The sequence below is a fragment of the Cheilinus undulatus genome, linkage group 14 (genome assembly GCF_018320785.1).
Source record: "Cheilinus undulatus linkage group 14, ASM1832078v1, whole genome shotgun sequence".
Taxonomy (NCBI): Eukaryota; Metazoa; Chordata; class Actinopteri; order Labriformes; family Labridae; genus Cheilinus; species Cheilinus undulatus.
In genome coordinates, this window is record NC_054878.1 from 6,171,881 (window position 1) to 6,192,237 (window position 20,357).

At 40.7% G+C, this 20,357-nt stretch overlaps 1 protein-coding gene across 1 annotated transcript; it reads left to right on the forward strand.

Annotated features, from left to right (window-relative positions):
- Positions 1-1,864: 1,864 nt before the first annotated feature.
- On the forward strand, positions 1,865-16,962 carry traf3ip2a (TRAF3 interacting protein 2a). Its single transcript, XM_041805760.1, has 10 exons — positions 1,865-1,918; positions 2,341-2,386; positions 2,467-2,919; positions 8,871-9,006; positions 9,077-9,261; positions 11,383-11,471; positions 11,548-11,616; positions 11,706-11,810; positions 14,451-14,525; positions 16,118-16,962. The coding sequence occupies exons 2-10, from the start codon at positions 2,371-2,373 to the stop codon at positions 16,262-16,264; spliced, it is 1,275 nt and encodes a 424-aa protein (XP_041661694.1). The 5' UTR covers positions 1,865-1,918; positions 2,341-2,370; the 3' UTR covers positions 16,265-16,962.
- The last annotated feature ends 3,395 nt before the right edge of the window (positions 16,963-20,357 follow it).

Genomic DNA, 20,357 nt, shown 5'->3' on the forward strand with positions numbered 1-20,357 from the left:
TAACGTGACTGCTAACGTGTGAGGACTGAGAGACGCCGGTGCACTTTTCAAATGCTAAAGGGCTCAGGAGAGCAGGATGGTTGGCAGCTGTGCTTCTATGGGAACCACACATTCTTTCCAGGGCCTGATCCAGCTTCTGGGTGCCCAGGAACCAGTGGGTTGGACCAGATGTCAGAGACACCTGGGCATGGGCACAGGACCAAGGTTGACACTGTGAGGGTCAAACCGGCATATGCTCCCATACTAGGGGTGTAATGAGTGTAGCTGACCCTTCCCATCCTGCAAAACTTTAAGCCACTGCCGCTAGCTAGCTAGCTTGCAGCTAGCTTGTTGAGAACGCTGCTTGGAAACAGTCAACAGGCCTGATCACATGAAGACCTGTACAACTGCAAACTTTTCTGGGTTCAAGTGCTATCCTGTGGCATCACTTGTGTGCGGTGTTCTACCCAAATAATGTAATCATTGGATGAGGGTGCAAAGAAGTGCAGTGTTGAAGCCTGCAGTGCAAATATTTCCTTCTCTTTGGCAGCCTCTGCTGGCTCTACTGATACTCCAACAAGCCTTTTTCTATAAACTTCACATGTCTAAAACTGACCTGCAAGTGACTCAGCCTAAATCATCACAACATACTGTTTTTTTGTTAAGGTTGTGGGAATTTCCAAATCAAAGTGAGGCTTGAAGCATCAATTTAGATAAATGTTTTGACTTTCTACAATCTGATTGGATTATTTATCAACCAATTTATCACAATGCCAGAAGGCACCCCAGGGTGCCAATGAACCCTAACTGAGAAAGGCTGCCTTATACAACCCAACTTCAAAAATATCTTTCTAAGCAGATTTTGGCCAAAATAACTTTTACTTGGGTCCAAACTTCTTTTCCACCCTTGTGAAAAGGTTAATATTTGATAACACTAGGTACAGAGCCTTGTCCACTGAGCTGTCTGTGAGTTTTTTAAAGTGAGAGTTGTAGACCAATCTGACGGTGGGGCCACTTTCATACACCTCACCTAGATATTAAAGTAAAACCACTCTAATGTAGGTTAAAATATCCTCACTGATTGAGTGTGCTTGAATGGCTCGGTGATAGCTGACAAGGCAAAGCCAATCATTTTTAAGGATTTGTCAGAAGCCAGTCAGATTTCAGGGGGCCCTGGCGGGCTCTGGCTGCCGCTGGCTCCGCCCCTGAAATATCATTGGTGCTGCTATTTGCTACTGTAATCTATTAGGGTGTTATAAATAAAGATATCTTTATTATTTTGGTTGCCAGTGTTTACTATTTATAGTCTTGTATCAGTTTAATCCTTTGAAAAACAACATAAAAACTTGTCAAAAAGTTTGTTTACAGTGTTACAGTATGGTAGCACTGCCTTGTGCTGAAACTAAGAATAATACAGTCTAGCACAAGCTTCATGCTCTGTTGAGGGCCATATTTCATTTATTTAATTTAAAGAATTTTTGGGGGGCCAATTAAAAATGGGCTGCGGGCCATATTTGGCCCCCGGGCCACAGTTTGGACACCCCTGGCTTAACCAAAGTGTGCTGAAAGGAAAAATAAGGCATGGTATTTCTCACATTATTAATGCAATAATACTATCTTTGGAGATGTTTTTCACTGCTGTGTTGAATTTTACTTTTTCATTATTTCGCGTGCTATTTGAGTGGCTTTTTGTTCGATGTTGAAAAGGTTGTCAAACCATCTCAGGTAGCTCTAACTAACAGTGGGTTAAATGGAATGTGACACAATATTTCACCAGTGCACCGTCCTGGCCAATGGCAGTTCAACGTCTACAGGTATTTGCATAAAAGGGTCACATGTCCTCTGTTTTGCATCCTGGGAATACTTCCTGTTTTCCTCAGAACAGGTCTGTGCCGTGGCTGAGGAAGGGCACATCCAGGACAGGGACGGTGTGAGTCCAGTGAGTACAGCGCTGCCTTCTTCTCTCTGTGAATTTATAAAGAAAAAAAGCTACAGAGGTGTGAGAAAGTGTCAGATTCAGTTTGTTCTTTAGCAAGAGATACCTGGCATTCCTTTAGATCAGGGATTTAACCTTTGGACTAGTTAGCGTCATCGTGTGGATCTTACAGTCAAACCAGCTCTAGAGTTACACACCTATTCATTCAGGAGGGAGTGTCAGTGTTCCTGAGAGCAGAGCTACTTCAAGTTCTTTTAAACACTGCTTTTTACTGTTAAAGGTGTGTGTTTTATATTTTCCTCTTGTTGGTGATGGCTTTGTTGTAAAAAGTGCCATTATGTAAGGTGCTGTACCTTCCCGCTGAGTCTCTTTAAGCTGTCATGCTCCATTAAATTCCTTCAGCATTGCTTTCATTCTCTCACCAGAGGCTGCAGACACTTATCCTTGGTGACAAAATGGACTCTTTCAAAGGTACCAAACAAAAACCTTGTCAGGCTTACAGCTGATTTAAATCCAAACATCTATTTCAGCTCAAACTCTGCTGTTTTCAGGTCCATGCCCTCATATGAGCGTCCCAGTTGAGATGGACGAGAGCATGACGGCCTCAAGTTTGGACTTAGCTTTCACTCAATCCTGTAAAAAGTGCAGTGAAGAAATGGAGATGGCCAAAAGGCCGCAGGAGCACAGCATTGGGGATGAACAACAAGATGTGAGGCAGTGGAGACCACCAGAGAGTCAGTATCAGCCTCCACGCTCTATTCCCCCTCCACAGTCAGGTCCGATGATCCATCCTGTAGGTGCATGGCTGCGTGGCCTCAGAGAGAAGGAGCTGCTGTATGACCAGGACCTCATGGTGAACCGCAGCAGAGGATACCCACCCCCTCCAAACCAACCTCAGGTCCACTCTTTACAGGCAGAAAGCTTGGAGCCCCCTCTACCGCTCATCTCTGACACTTACAGGGCCCAATACGTCCCATCAAGATACCCTGCTGCACATATGCCTGGTCAGTGTGAAGAAATCTGAATCTTTACAGATGTTAGGATGGCTGGGGAATTTCTCTGCACACTTATTTAGGATATCCTGAATCACACAAGCAGATAACCTAATTTGATCTTATATTCATTGATCTATCAGGGCAGTGATGGACTCAGGGTGTTCAGGGGGCAGGGGTGAAAGTAATAAGGGCTCCTGCTGTATGCAGTAGGGCAGCAGTGCACAAAAAAGTCTTACATTTAAGGTGGAATAGTTGAAAATCCTGGACTTGAACATTTTTTATTATGTGATTATTGTTACTAAACCTCTGTGATGAAACAGATGAGGAATTATAAACAATGCAGCCATTTAGTTCACAAAGATATACAAGTGAAGATGGACTTTACAGAGGAAAATGACACTTCAGTATGTTTTGTCCAATAAGGGGGCAGCTGAGGGCACTTAATCATGTTTTATGTAACATAGGGGCATTGAGGAAGGCACATTTTCAAACTATGTCCACTAAAGGGCATCCAAGGGCACAAAGAGAGGACTTTGTCATGCTTCAAGTACCATGGGCATCCAAGAGGGTACTTTATCATAATTTGTTTACTACAAGATCACTAAATAGGAGATTTTTTATGTTTAAAGTACCATAAGAGCATACATGGGGCACTTAATCACATTTTGTCTTATAAGAGAGCAGCCAAGAGGGCATATTATCATTTTTGAAGTACCTTAGCAGCACCCAAGATTGAATTTATCATTTTTTTTTTTGAGTACCAAAGGGGCATCCAAGAGGGCATTTATTAATATTTTTTCAACTAAGGGGGCAGGTAAGAGAACTCTTCATCAGATATTGACTACTGAGATGCCACCCAAGAGGGCACTTTTATCACATTCTGTCCACCGGGAGGGCTGCAATCAGGGAACTGTGTCACATTTTATCAAGTAAAAGGCCACCCATGAGGGAACTGTACCACATTTTTTCCAGGGAACTTTATCACATTTCTCTGGGGCACTCACGATGGAACTTCATGACATTTATCCAGGGCACCCAACAGGGAACCTTATCACATGTCTCTAGGACACCCACACGGAACCTTATCACATTTGTCTAGGGCGCCCAAGATAGCACTTTATCACAATTCTCTAGGGCACCCAACAGGGCACTTTTCACATTTCTCTAGGGCATCAGTTAAGAGGGAACTCTTTAACATTCATCTATGGCACTCAAGAAAGCACTTTATCACATTTGTCTAGGGCACCAAACAGGGCACTTTAACCCATTTTCAAGGACACCCAAGTAAGCACCTTATCACATTACTTTAGGACACCCAAGATAGCACTTAATCACAATTTTCTAGGGCACCCAGGTGAGCACTTTATCACATTTCTCCAGGGCACCAAAGAAAGCACTTTATCACATTTCTCCAGGGCACCAAAGAAAGCACTTTATCACATTTCCCTAGGGCACCAAAGTGAGCACTTTATCACATTTCTCTAGGACACCCAACAGGGCACTTTACCACATTTGTCTAGGGCACCCAACATGGCACTTTTTCCACACTTGTCTAGGCACCAAACAGGGCACTTTTTCACATTTGTCTAGGGCACCTAAGATAGCACTTTATCACAATTCTCTAGGACACCCAACAGGGCACTTTTCACATTTCTCTAGGGCATCAGTTAAGAGGGAACTCTTTAAAATTCATTTATGGCACTCAAGAAAGCACTTTATCACAATTCTCTAGGGCACCAAACAGGGCACTTTAACCCATTTTCAAGGACACCCAAGTGAGCACTTTATCACATTTCTCTAGGACACCCAACAGGGTACATTATCACATTTGTCTAGAGTACCCAACAGGGCACTTCATCACATTTGTCTAGGCACCCAAGTCAGCACCTTATCACATTACTTTAGGACACCCAAGATAGCACTTTATCACAATTATCTAGGGCACCCAGGTGAGCACTTTATCACATTTCTCCAGGGCACCAAAGAAAGCACTTTATCACATTTCTCCAGGGCACCAAAGAAAGCACTTTATCACATTTCCGTAGGGCACCAAAGTGAGCACTTTATCACATTTCTCTAGGACACCCAACAGGGCACTTCACCACATTTGTCTAGGGCACCCAACATGGCACTTTTTATCACGTTGTCTAGGGCACCCAACAGAGCACTTTTTCCACACTTGTCTAGGCACCAAACAGGGCACTTTTTCACATTTGTCTAGGGCACCTAAGATGGCACTTTTTCACTTTTTGTTTATGAAGAGGGCAACCAAATGTTACTTTATCATGTTTTAACCATAGGGCTACCCAACAGGGCACTTTATCCCTTTCTGTATACTAAGATACCACTTAAGAGGGCACTTTCTCTTGTTTTAAGTGCCATAGGTACACCCAACAGGTTACTCTTTAACAGATTTTCTCTACAAAAAAGCTACCCTATAGGCCACTTTATCATAATTTTATACTAACAGGACACTTAATACAGCTATTTATCACATTTGCCTACTAAGAGGCCAACCATGAGGGCACTTATCCTGCTTCAAGTACCATAGGGCACCCAAGACAGAGCTTATTCACATTTTACAGTACTTTTTCACCACTTTGTCCACAGGGATGGCATCTAGCCTTTAAAAAAAATGTTAAATTTACTGACAGATTAGCCCAGTGGGCATTTTATCAAGTTTTGTTCACTGGAAGGCACCCTGTCAGGGGCTTTTCATAACTTCTGGGGGAGCTTTATAATGTTTTGCCAACTGTTAGGGCAACCTTTTAGAGTACTTTGTCATGTTTAATTTACGATTGAGGCATTTAAAAAGGTTCCTTTGCTGCATTTTTTAATATTAGGGCACTGCCTGCCCTTGAGCCCACCATGATTACCATTTCAAAGGGTCATTTTGCCATAATAAGACAAGAAAGTTTGACACATATAATGATGCTAATTATGACATACCAGGGGTGCTAAACCTCCATTGAGACCCAAACATATTAACTGGCAAAATCTCATTAATGCATTTTGACCCAACCATTCAACAGTAAGACAAAACATCATACATTAGGAATTATAGATCTATAGCAGCCTTGTTGAAGGCTGGTTCTTCTTTTCCCTGAAAAGAGGACCTGTTCACAGTGTCTCTCCTCATAGTCTCTTGTGTAATCTGGTCTTGACCTGTCAGATGAAAGACTGAAAACTGGACAATCCACCTGCTTTACAAGGTTGAATGGCCTGAAGTCCAAATGATAAGCAAACAAGCTGATACTATCAGGAGCATTTATGCAATCATCAAAAATGATGATTAAAGGAATCACCAGCACTTTCACCTCTGACCTCTTTAGTTTCTCATGTTTTCCTTTTGTTTTCACATAAAAAAACAGAGTTTTTACTACTTCTTCAACAATCAGAGGCGCAACACCACAGAGCTGCTCTTAAGGCTGCAGAATTCTGTTTCTTATATTTTTTTAATCTGCATCGAGTTTTCTCTGCTCTTCTATAGTTGGGTCACACCGTCTTAATGAGCCGTTCACCCTAAAATAATTTCCCTTGTGTTGGTCTCAGTGGAGACTTTTAGTGTCCCAGGACAATTATGTAACAGCTAGTGTCATTAGTAGTGGATAAAATTAGAAATAATGGGAAATTTTCATGACACATTTCAGACTACATTTACTACAGCTGCCTGCAGGAGACACAAGGATACACACATCAGCTCAAAATATAGATCTGATTGAATCTGCTTTTCAGGTAAGCGCATTTAGAAATCCTGATTCCAAAAAAGCCATGATGTTGTAACTCATGCAGAATGTCTCGCTAGGATAAGCATGGACGTCCCTGGAAAAGATATCACTTGGATGGATGCAGAAGTTGCATAAAAACCTGAGTGTATCTCTGAGTATTAATAGTTCACTCACAGATGTGCTAGTAACCCATGAAATGGGCACTAATACACCCCCACAACCTGATAACAACCTGGATGGTCTTCTTCCTCTTCAGCCCAGAGGACTCTACAGACATTATTTCCAAAAAACAATTTAAAGGTGGAGTTAGACCCGAGCACACTTTTCCAGTTTAGATTGGTCCGTCTCAGATGAGCTCAGGTCTAGAGAAGTGGGCGGGTTCTACAGGATGTTGCTGAAATATGGCTTTAGCTTTACATAGAAGAGCCTTAATTTACAAGTGTTTACCAGCTTCTCCTCCCTGTTGACACAAGTCAGAGCCAAACTTTCAGTCACAGATGTGGATATTATTAACACACAGCTATCTCCACTTTGTAAAGTAAGATAAAAAAGCTGTGTTGAAAGAGGTAAACTAAAGACACTGCAATGCTTGCGATCTCCATCCTTATGAAAATAGGAACAGGGCAACAAGGGAAAAACACTGAAGCTGAATTTGTCATTTTAAAGCTTGTTCGCATGGAAGGCATCGAAGGCCTGCCCACAGTTATGTCTGAGCCCCTGAAAAACCCAGAGAAAGGCCCTCCTTAGTTGTGATTTATTGATGGATTAATGGACGTGTGTTATAGTAGTATGGGTGCTAGCATCCTTGCTAACAGTTACCTGAAAGCTCAAAAGTGTGTAAAGCTTTCATTGGTTTCTGATGTTAAATTTATTTGTGCCACTTTTGAACCCATTTTCACCACTGTCTCCATTAATGCTTTACACTTTGTTGCACTTTTAACCCCATTTTTATATATGTAATCTATTTTAACCACTTTTTAACTCATTTTCACCACTGTTTCCATTCATTCTTTACAATTTGTTTCACTTTTAACCCCATTTTTATTTTTATAATCCATTTTTACCACTTTTGACCCATTTTCACCACTTTGTCCACTCATTTTTGCCATTTTTTTGTCACTTTTAACCTCATTTTTTATTTTCATAACCTATTTGTGCTACTTTTTAACCCATTTTCACCACTGTTTCCACTCATCTTTGCCACTTTGTTGCCACTTCTAACCACATTTCTATTTTAATAACCAATTTTGCCACTTTTTGACCCATTTTCACCACTGTTTCCACTCACTTTTGCCACTTTGTTGCCAATTTTATCCCATTTTTGTCACTTTTCAAGTCCTTTTCACAATTTCTCCACCCATTCTGACCAATTTTGTTTTCAAAACCTATTGGTGCCATTTTTAACCCATTTTCACCAGTTTCCACTCATCTTTGCCACTTTGTCACCACCTTAAATCTTTTTTGCCACTTTTCAACCATTTTCACCTATTTTTCCACCCATTCTGACCTCTTTTATTAAATTTCATGACCTAATTTTGCCACTCTTTAGCTCATTTTTGACACCCTTTGACCCTTTTATTGACCCAGTTTTTTTCTGCCAACTTTGGCCACTTTTAAACCATTTATGCTGCTTTTTGCTAATTTTTGTTCATTTTTGCAATCATTTGATAACACACCACCATTGATTATAAATGACAGAGCCTGTCAGGAGTGCTCCTTTCATACCCAATCACCTGTTTAACCTACTTACCTGTGGAATCTTACCGGTGTTTTAAGCATTCCTCAGCTTTCCCAGTCTTTTCTTGCCCTTGTATCAACTTTTTTGGAATATGTAGCAATTTTCAAATTTAGAACGTGTGTATATTTACAAAAAAAAAAAAAAATCATCAGTTTGTACATTAAATATTATTTCTATGTGCTGTATTTAACTGAAAATAAGTTGAAAAATATTTGCAAATCACTGTGGTCTGTTTATGTTCAGATTTTACACAATGTCCTAACTTTTTTGGCATGAGGGTTGTAATGTAATTACACCACAGAATATGAACATTTGATCTGATTCATCGTTGACCCTGTAACAACACTGTGACATCTGAGAGGAATTGCTTCCTAAAGTTGCCCTGTTCAGTTTAATTCGGCTGCTGCTCGCTGTGCTTCTGTTGCGTGACCTCATTACTGCAGGAAACAGTCTGAACTGAGAATTTATATCTTCTCCTCCACATCTCTCTGCAGGCCCAAATCCAATTCGGGGGAGGTGTGCGTGCTGCCCTCCAGCAAATCTGCCCCATCACAATCATAATGAATTCCATTATGAGCAAGGTTACCCGGCAGATCCACGCCAGCAGCCTCGACACCACCAACCGTCATGGTACATGAAAGACTCCTATTCAGTTTCTCATCATAGTTCATATAATACTTTACTTTATTTCCCTCCACAGGAATCCTCCTGATAATGTGCAGCCGTTTAGACACGCTGCACACACGCCTCGTGGGTCTCTACCTCAGTCTGCAGCTCCTCCTAGAGAGGTGGTGCATGAGGTCAGTGTGGACCGCTCCGTTCAGCCTGGTCCAGTTTCTCCCACGAGGGAGATCAGGAGGGTCGTCAGCCTACCTGAGGAGAGCAGTAAGTCACCATGATGTTTCTTCACCATCATCCATGCAACTATCTCCAAGTCTGAAGTATGAACATATACAGGAACCAGTTTGAAACTGGTGCAGTAGGTAACTTCAGCAGGAAGATTTCCCCTCAGCCTGCTGGTCCTTATGACAAGTCTTTCATTCTGTGTGATTTTCTTAGCCTGCCAGGGCCAAAACAGTTCATGTTTTAGGCCCATTTAGCAGCCATTACTGTCTGTTTTGCAGCTGCCAACTGAGCAGTTCCAAAGCTTTTTGCAGCTTTTTGGGGTTTTTTTTCAGCCTTAATCTGGGTAAAAATATCAAAGTTAGGACCAAAGGTTATCCTCTAAGCTGAAATATACTGATAAGGTTTCATTCAGGGCAGAACGGTTTGCAAAAATGAGCTTATTGCGATTTTTTTTTCCCCCAGTATTGCGATTGTGATTTGACATGCAATTATTTTTAGGTTTTGTATTTTTCAACAAATTCAAGCAATACATCATTCTATATCACAATCATTTAGTCAGGAACACTCTATTCATACATTCAACCATTTTTTTTTCTTTCCAAAATGGATTTACTACAGTTTTACTTAGTGGAGAAGGCAATGAAAACAATGAAATTAGATAGATAGTAGATAGTCATTTATTGTCATTGCATTGTAAAAATGCAACAAAATTGCGTTTGGCAGTCTTCTCTGTAGCAGCAAACACAGTCATCCAAGCGGTGGTTAGAAATCCACAGCCCCAAGTTGTCCCTCCTGTTGGCGAGGAGCAGGCATCCGGGAGAAAGATGCTTGGTAGAGCAGGTTTGTGTGGAGCTGCTCTTAGCCTAGCCTGCAGCCCGGCTTGTTTGTCCTGCTTTCGCCTTCTCGCACAACGCCATCTCTGTCTCCTCCCCACTGGCTGTAGGTGTCATGCTGCTCCACGTCCTCTTCCTGTCAGTCTCCAAGCACCCCACTCTCCAGATAATCTCCATCAGGAAAGATGCAAACTCCGTGGGTACGCTGTCAGTTCTGGTGTGAGTGTAGGGTTTTGTTTTGCTGCTAGTGATGGAGCGCCAGGCCGCTGCGTTCCTATGCGCCGTGCCATGCTACCTCAATAGGTAGCATTCAGTAGTCTCCTGTTGATCAGGCATTGTTTCAATGCAGTTACTGGCAGTTGTTGTTAGCTTTGAAGCTAGCCAGGAGTTGTAGTTGAGACTGAGGTCTTCTTTTTCACCTTTTTGGGGTTTTTTTTTATGGAAATTTCCCGTTCTTTCTTTCAAAGGTGTCCAGGACTACCCATCTTCTTTGTTTTCACAGGTTTCAACATATGTTGTCAACTTAATTGTGAAAAACTCTACAAGTCCAAAATATAACTTAAGAGTGTATCTTTTTTGGTGCCAACTGCTCTGGTTGCCCGGCAACAGGCCCTGATTACTCTGAACCAATGAATCCAAAGTAGTATGAATCTGAATAGGAGGGTGCAGCAAGCTTTAAGCTATAAAGGAGGAGGCTGGGGTGGAGGAGGTGAAGCTTTGCCAGCAGCAGTGTGATGCATCTGCATTGATGCAAGCAGGAATTAGTAAGCAGTACGCCATCTCTAAATGGACCACTATGTTGAGAGAAAGAGCTGTGATTGGCTGTGGGAGCTGGGAGGCAATAATTGGTGTGAACTGACTATCACCTGATGCGGCTAGGTGTATCAGTTTTCATGAATTAACGCTAAGTTTCGTCAATACTAGACACAATGAAGTAGGGCAGAACAATTTTAAGAATATATCGAATTTCTATTATTGTTGCTGATATTGCAAATTAGATATCAATTGCTTCATTGAATGAGGATTATAATTTTTATGTCACTCGTTTTAATGAAGAAAAACATACATAAAACACGAAATGGCCATTTTTGTAAACCCTTTTAAATATAACCCTTGAATGTTTACAAAATGTGCATAAAATCTGCTCTTCTGCAAAAAATAAATGTATTAAACTGGTATTTTGACATATTTCAAGTTAAAGTAATATTTCATTGTCTGTGATTTGTGTATTGCAGCATGCCATATTGGGATTAAATCTCTTTTGCGATTAATTGCCCAGTCATAGCCTTTTTTTTTTTTTTTTTTTTTTTTTTTTTTTTTTTGACAGGAAACGTTTTCATCACATACTCAGTGGACATCGCAGACGACATGTTACCTTTCGTCAAATTTCTGATTGATCAGGGGTTCAAACCTGCGGTAAGTCCTGACCAGTCTGTATCAGTTTTCATGCCTTCACATGTAAACACTCACAGTAACGTCTTTCTCTGACTAGATCGATATCTTTGACGATCCCATCCAAAAAATGGACATCACCAAATGGATGGACAGATTCCTGAACGACGTGAGTCTGACTTTAAATTCTGAGCAGATCATAAATCTTTTTGACAGCGTGGTCTTCTGTTCACCTGATGGTGGGATTTGATTTTAAAGAAATCGGTGCTCATCATCGTGGCCATCAGCCCCAGGTACAAGGAGGACGTGGAGGGAAACAGGGGTGACGAGCACGGGCTGCACACAAAGTACATTCACAACCAGGTGGGATTTCACGCTATTTCACCCACGGTTCAGCACATTTCTAGAAACTGTGGCTCAATTTCTCTAAACTTAAACACCAGCTGGAAAAGTCCAATTCTCCACCAGTGTCTTCTTACTGAAACACATCACTACACCATGATCTTCCTGGTTCTACCTGATACATGAGAAATTCACAGCTTTAGTAGGTGAATTTGTCAGAGGAAAAAGTTTTCAACAGATACACTATATGGACAAAAGTATTTGGCCACACCTTTTTACTATTGAGTTCAGGTGCTTCAATCAGACCTGTTACTACAGGTGTATAAAATCACCCACCTAGCCATGCAGTCAACATTTACAAACATTCATGATCCTTAATGAGTCATTCTGTGGAGATCAGTGACTTAGAACATGGTGCTGTGGTGGATGCCACTTTTGCAATAAGAACATTCATGAAATTTCATCCCTGCTGGATATTCAAAAGTCAACTGTAAGTGATATTAGAAAGTGGAAGCATTTAGGAACAACAGCAACTCAGCTACAAAGCAGAAGGCCACGTAAAATCACAGAGCAGGTTCAACGACTGCTGAGGCACATAATGTGTAAAAGTCACCAAGCCTTTGTCCTGGACTTCTACTGGTATTAATGTAAACACAAAAACTGTGCGTCCAGAGCTTATGAATGGTTTTCCATGGCTGAGCAGCTGCATGCAAGCCTCACATCACCAAGTCCAATGCCAAGTGTTAGATAAAGTGGTGTAAAGCACATTGACACTGGACTGTGGAGCAGTGGAGACGTGTTCTGTGGAGTGATGAATTATCTCTGTTTGGCAGTCAGATGAGTGAGTCTGGGTTTGGTTGATGCCAGGAGAACGTTATCTGCCTGACTGCATTCTTCCAACTGTGAGGTTTGGTGGAGGAGGGATAATGGTATGAGGCTGTTTCAGGGTTTGGGCTAGGGCCCTTATCTCCAGTGAAGGCTGATCTTAGTGCTTCAGCATACCAAGACATTTTGGACCATGCTATGCTTCCAACTTTGTGGCAACAGTTTGGGAAAGGCTCTTTTCTATTCCAGCATGACTGTGCACCAGAGCACAAAGTAAGGACTATAAAGACATGGTTTGATGAGATCAGTGCGGAAGAATTTGATTGGCTCCACAGAGCCCTGACCTCAACCCCATCGAGCACCAACTGTAATGGAGATTGTGAGCCAGACCTTCTTGTCCAACATCCATGTCTGACCTCATAAATGCTCTACAGAATGAATGGGCATAAATTCAGAAACACTCCAAAATCTTGTGGAAAGTCTTCAGAGAAGAGTGGAGGCTGTTATAGCTGCAAAAGGGGGCCAACTCCATATTAAAGTCCATGTATTTGAATACAGTGTCATTTTAGTCCCTGTAGGTGAAATGGTCAGGTGTCCAAATACTTTTGTCCATATTTGTGTTCAGATTTGCAAAGCTGAGATTTAGGATGATGTTTGAATGAGACCAACAAAAATGTACCTTGGTTTTAACAGTTTGGAGTCGTGTCCTTCACACATGAGCCCCACCTTTTCAAAAATGCATGTACATTTGATTTATTGTATCATGTAGTGAAAGCCTGTAATACGGCTGAAACATATTGCCCTCTTGTGGTAAAGGGGGAAGGGTTCAGTTGGTTTAGGGAACCCCCCTCCCCTCATGACTAAAGGGCCAGAATTTAAGACAGTATTTTTTTAAATTGTCTTAATCAATTTTTCCCTTTTTCAGTAACGATCACTAAGCATTCTTGATAAAACCAACAGAATAAAAAAGTAAGCCCAGGCTTATTTACTTGCTACATAACATTTGAAGCTCCAAATAAATCAGAAAAATGAGGGGAGTAGATAAGAACACCTTCCACTAGTCTGTCTGTATCCCTGTAACTTCAACTCCCTCCTCCTACGATACCTTCAGGAAAATTAGCGTGAAGACATGCCTTCTGGGAAACGAAATTAGGACAATCCAGTGGTGGCTCCGCCCACTGTCCCCTCACTCACAGTCCCACGGTGTCAGTGTGTCACAGGCGCTGCAGCGGGCCAGCTGTGTACCTGTGAAGCTGAAACAGAGAGTGAGGCAGTCAGGTCTGATGGCTTCTGTTTACTGTAAATGTATGCATGAACATGAAATGAAAATGTTACACTAAGACAGGGGTCATCAAGTACATTTGCATGAGGGCCAGATTTAGTCTCGACAGAAACTCTGGGGGCCAGGCTTTCAAATACACAAAAATTAAATAAATATTTTGGTCTGATTGAAATATTATTGTAGTAGTAGTCAGTAGTCTTCCCTATGATTGTGGTAGTGTCTACTGAACCAGAGTGAGAGAATGAGGGCTCAGTAAGCCAGCTGATGAGAGCTCGATTCAGGATTGAAATAACTCACAAGAAACTGGACTTTGACATAATGTTCTAATATTTTGGATAATGGATTTTTTTTTCTCCAAAATTCAATGAGAACAAATGTTGTAACAAAAAGAAATCATGCCACATAACACAGCCAAACGGCTGCCAAATGAAAGTGAAAAATGCTAGGTTTATAGGCCCAAAGCAACAACATGATAACAGAATAGACCCTGTTAGTTTTACCACAGACTAGAGAATATTTTGAGCACTGATCTTTGTCTTTTCTTGTTGATACAGATCCAAAATGAGTACATCCGTCAGGGCTGCCTGAACTTCAGACTGGTACCTGTTCTGTTCCCAAATGCAACCAAGGTGAGTTCAAGTATTTAGCGCTTCCATCAGACAACATTTTATGTACCCTTCTGACACTGTTCGTTTTCATAACAACTAAAAAAATATGTTAGATAGAGCTAACATAGCTATGCTAGCTACATAACTGACATTACTGCATATGCCAGTGTAGCTAAGTAAAGCAATGTGAGCTTTAGCAAACGTTGCTAAAGCTCCTTGACATAGCGATGTATGTAACATATCACAAAGCTGCTCAATGAGCTTAGCATTGGCTTTGCTTGCCATGTTTACAATGTTTTCCTAAGCTGAGTTAGCTTTTTTAGCAAACAGAACTGAAGCTAACTTAGCTACACAGAAAACATAGCTTACATAGCTGCTTTGATGGCATAGTTTTAGCTATATAGCTATGTTGCTCTATGACTATAGCTAATGTAGCTTTAGCAACCTGAGCTAAACCAAACTAAGCTACACAGATCACATATATATGTAGCTTGTGTAGCTGCTTCGATAGCTTAGTTTTAGCTGAGTTAGCTATGTAGCTCTTACTGTAGATAAGTTAGCTTTAGCAACGAAAGCTTTAGCAAACATAAGTAAGGCTAACTTTGCTACATAGATTGTCTACATAGCTTATAAGCTGCTTTGTCAGCTTAACTTTAGCTACACTTGCTACGTTAGCTATGTTATCCTAAGCTAAGTAAGCTTTAGCAACCTGAGCTTTAGAAAACATAGCTAAAGCTAACCCAGCTACATAGCTTACATAGCTGCTTTAATAGCTTCATTTTAGCTACAGTACCTATGTAGCTCCATTACTATAACTAAGTTAACTTTAGCAACCTTGGCTGAAGCTAACTTTCCCACACAGATGACATATGTATGTAGCTTATGTAGCTGCATTGATAGCTTAGTTTTAGCTGTGTTAGATATGTTGCTCCATTACTATAGCTAATGTGGCTTGAGCAAACATAGCTAAAGCTAACTTTGCTACATTGATAAGTAGCTCACGCAGCTTCTTTGTTAGCTTAGTTATAGCTACATAGCTTCTGCTACACAGCTAACAGAACTACGTAAGTTACACTTGCTGTGTAAAAATGTTTTCATGGAGGAAAAGCTTTTTTCTGTTCGTAGACTGTTAACTCGCCTTTATTAAACACTTTATATTTAAGTTTTTATCTTTTAACTGTGGGCATCCTAACCCTTACTTAACCCTTTCCCTAACCTTAAATGACAGTTTAATCTGATTTTATTTTGAAAGTGTCAGTATTTATTTCCATTCTGAAATAGATCAGTGAGAGTGGCTGTCAGAGTTGAACAGTCTGCAGCGGGACTGTCTTGGAGGGGAGGGGTGTAAATGGACTTTTAGGAGACTTGAATGGGCCAGTAAACTGTCATTGGAAAGAAAATAACCAGTGGGCTGGAAAAAAAGAGATAAATCATACTGACCCAGAAGTGCATCAGCCCACCAGAAGAACGCCTGGTTTTCCAGATCCATCCCCGGTCACTGAAGATGAATGTTAATGTGTCGTACAGATGCACATTCTAAAGAGCAGTCCAACACGTAGGCTTATCCACCTCATCGACCAAATAAAAGGAACATCTGACTGTCTGTGTTTCAGCAACACGTCCCAAACTGGCTCCAGAGCACCCGGATCTACCGCTGGCCCCGGGACACCACAGACCTGCTGCTGCGTCTGCTCAGAGAGGAGCGCTTCATCATCCCACAGCGGGGGGCCGACCTGACCCTCACTGTGCGTCCCCTCTGACACAAACACTACAGACTACAAGAAGTATTGATAAGGACAGTTTCGTAAGTGTTGTACTGTGTTTTTCACAAACTGATTCACTATTGATCTGTGGATTTATAATTTAGCTCAACAGTATTGATCTCAGCTAAGAACTGTTTCTTTTTCCTTTATAATCACTGTTATGTTTCCCTTCATAAAGCCTGTTAACCAGAAAAAAAGATCTAAAGACAAACATTATGGGCCTGCTTCTTCATTGCTGGTGTATTTATTGTGTTGTAATTTTAGAGGCTTTAACTGAAACTGTGTGAGCCATCTGACAAACTTTCACAGCATCTAAGAGGAGACATGGAGAGCTCTAAATGCAGTAAATGTTTGCTTTGCTGTTGTCCAGATCTTTGTCTACATGCTTTTTTGCTATCTAAAAATTTACCCCAAAATACAGCATTACTGTGGGGATCATTTCTGATTATTTTTGTTGAAAATTCATGAGGAAAAGAAAAGTGCACTAGTAGCCACCCAAACATCCAATACTTATATATTACTGTGCTACAGCAGATCGCATATTTAAGGCAAAATATCGACGAGATATGAACATATTCAACACCTCTAGTGTCTCGGAGCTTCTGCTGGTTTTGAGTAGGAGTTATAGTAGAGCAGCACTTCTTAACTTTTTTTGGCCACATGGTGGCAGCATTCCACTGTAAACAAAAACAATAAAAGCCTAACAAAAATGAAACATGAAAAGTTCAAGTTTTTAATGTCTAGTGAACCCTGAAGACGTTTGTACCTTTGGTTTTTGTGCTGATATTTCCAGCTCTGAAATGCTTCATAAAATTACAGGTTTAAGAATCAGTGCATGCTTCATTTTGAGATGTCAGCCCAAAAGCATTCATACTGGGCAGCTCCACATATAAATCACACCGAGGCTTTTACTCTGCTTCTCCAAAGACTTTGCCAAAACCATAATTCATGAACTCTTCTTTTTATCTTCACTTTGACCAGGCCTACCCACAAATTTAGCTGGACCCCTGAAAAACAGAGAATGGGCTCTCCCCAGCAGGGATTTATTGATATCAGTGCATGCGTGGTAAATCAGTAGCATTGGTGCTAGCATCCTGGCTAACAGTTACCTCCTTTTGGAGCTGAAAAGAATTACAAGCAATTAAAGGCTTGTGATGTTCAAATTGAATTATGAATGCCACTTTTTATCCTTCATCCCCAATTTTCCTACCTACTTTTTCAACTTTAAGCCATAACTGCTTAACCTGACACGCCAGATGGATTTGTTTCTCACATCCATCTGGGAAAGCTTCAATAGGAAATGTTTGAGAAAAGGCAGAGGCTTTGAAAAAAACTTGGAGTGTGATTGGGTGAATGTTCTGTCTGTCACATCTCTACGGGCCAATCAGAGCAACAAAACACGTGACGTAGCCCCAGCTACTGAGGAATAACGCGAAACATGGCAACTATAGACATGTAAGTACTCGACTTTTTTTGTTTTTGAAAAGAAAACAACTCACTGCTGTTCTTTGTTCTTTTAACAAAGAAATGTTATCAAGTTCTGATAAAACTGGCGATTTAGCAGCATCCACTCTAATCTCTTCCTCCATAACTGCACCAGCTCTTGCTGCTGCTTGTTAACGTCATGACTCGCCTGAAAGTACTGCCCCTCGTAGCTGATTGGTCCTGTCACTTTCTAACTAGGCCCAAATGGTTCAGATGGCAGCTTTGCAAGAAGGATTCACCAGTGAAAAACAAGGAAACGGGCGTATCCATCTGCTTTGCAAGGTTAATAATTGCTGCCTTTTGCACCTTTTGGACACTTCTGTTTGCCTTTATTAACACTTTTATTTCCAGTTCAAGTTCCACTCCACTGTTGCTGCTTCTCGACAAATTTTGCCACTTCTTTTTGCCACTTTTAACCATTTTTTTGCCCATTTTTGCAACCTTTCAGCCACTTAACCAATTTTTTGCAGCTTTTGGCCTATTTTTAACACTTCTTTTTGTCATTTTTCTTTTTACATCTTTTAACCAATTTTTGCCCTTTTCCCAACATTGTGCAACTTTGTAGTCACTTGTCACCATTTCTACCACTTTTAAGCATCTTTTACGTCGTTGTTCTGCCAAGTCTGCCAATAAAAACTGGCCTTTGACAAAAAATCAAGGGCAGGGTGTAATAATAAGTTGTTTTTGTTGGTGTTGTTGTTTTAAAGATGGACAGTGAGATGGGGTTTTTTCTCTCTTCTTAAAACCTCTGTACCCCTCTAGTTACAGTTTTCAGAGCAGAATAGAGCAGTACCCCCCCCCCCCCAGGGGGGGCTCGAGGTCATGATGGGGGGGTGCAATAGGCAAGGCTTAGCAACACAAGCTGATGACTTCAGCACTGCAGAATTGGAGCAATTCATTGATATCACCTCAGATTCACAATGCCATTGAGAGCCTGGCCACACGCTTTCCTTTTGCAACATCCTACCTGTGTGAGATAGTCGATCTTTCTGCTATTGCTGCTATTATGATAAATCTTAAAAGATGTTTGTTGATCTTCAGAGAGTCAGCATTTTAAAACTCATTTTTTAACGTTTGTATGTTGTTTTGAATTCTAAAAATTTAAAAAAGAGGAATTTGTGTGCAAAAGTTGTGAATGCCAGTGTGTTTGCCATATACTTACATGTTCTTACATGTTGAAATGTACAGTGTACATGAAAATATTTTCATCTGCCAAAAGGGGGCCCGACAAAAAAAGTTTGGGAACCACTGGAAAAGAGGTTGAAATGGGAACAAAGAACATAGAAAATTAGAAAATGGTTAAAATTGTTAGTATTAAAGAAGTAAACAATTGAAATGTTAAATAGAAAGTAGTGGCATACATTTGAATATACTGATGTGATTTTTTTTTTTAATCAGTAGTTTGGCACTTTTAAATCAAACTTAAAGGTGCTTTTAATTCATTTTACCTTTTAGATTAGACTAATAATTACTGTTTGATCAGACATTCAAAAATATGTTTGCATACTTAGGAAATCAATATTTTCAAATTTCTTATTATCTCATCTCTATAACCCAGGCTCGACAGTGCACATCGCTGTATTTTCTGTGAGGGCAATGACTGACCACTAGGTGGCAGCATGTCCTAGATAATTACCAGATAACCCACCCTTTTACCACATTAAAATCACTTTTATTTCCCTCTCATACCATTGTATGATTTTGAAATATGTTTTCATACTTCTTTGTGATAAAAATCCTCCTTTTCTTCAAACTAATGTGGATATCAAAGTGTGAAATTTCATTTCTGTCAGACAGCCACAGCTGCATTCTTTAGTACGGTGGTTTATGAGGGTCATGAGAGTGCGATTGTGATAGCAGAAGCACAGGAAGCCCTACAACAGGAACATGTTGTCCCTATGTCCCTGATAAGCCGCAGCTTTAAACCTCAGACTTCATCATTCGTTCCCCGTCAGTGAGCTCAGACTGGTTCAGCTCTGTCCGTCTGTTTACCAAACCTGACAACAAAATGATTTGCTCACATCAGAGGAGACATGTGCTGATGTCCAGGCTTTTATCAGCTCCTGCATGACAGTGCTGTGTGTAAACACCAGTGCTGCCAGAACCAATAAATCCTCTGTTTGTTATTGTTCCTGGACGTGCCACTCCAACCTGGCCTTATCTGGTGAGTCACAGCAACCAGGCGCAGATATTCCACCCAAAAAGCCCTGAAACCCCACATCCATACAGTCACAGTCACAGTCAGCCAGTAAAATAACCTGGCAACACTATTTCTTCTTTATTAATGTCAAACACTGACAATAGCATACAGAAAAGTTGGCATAGTAACAAGGGAACCAATGAGTACACCACGTTCCACATTATTATGCAAATGATATTTTTTTCTGATTTCCCTAAATATTAATGCAAATGACAGTCAGAATATTTTTCAAGTCATCAGCCATTAGAGCATAATTCAAATGTTTTTGAACAAACTTCATAATGACAAAAAATATTAAAAAAAAAATAAAAACCTCAAAATGCACTGTTCCACATTATTAAGCACAACAGCTTTTTAAAACATTTTATAGGTTGTAAAGAACTGAAAATGGTCTTTTGTAGAAAT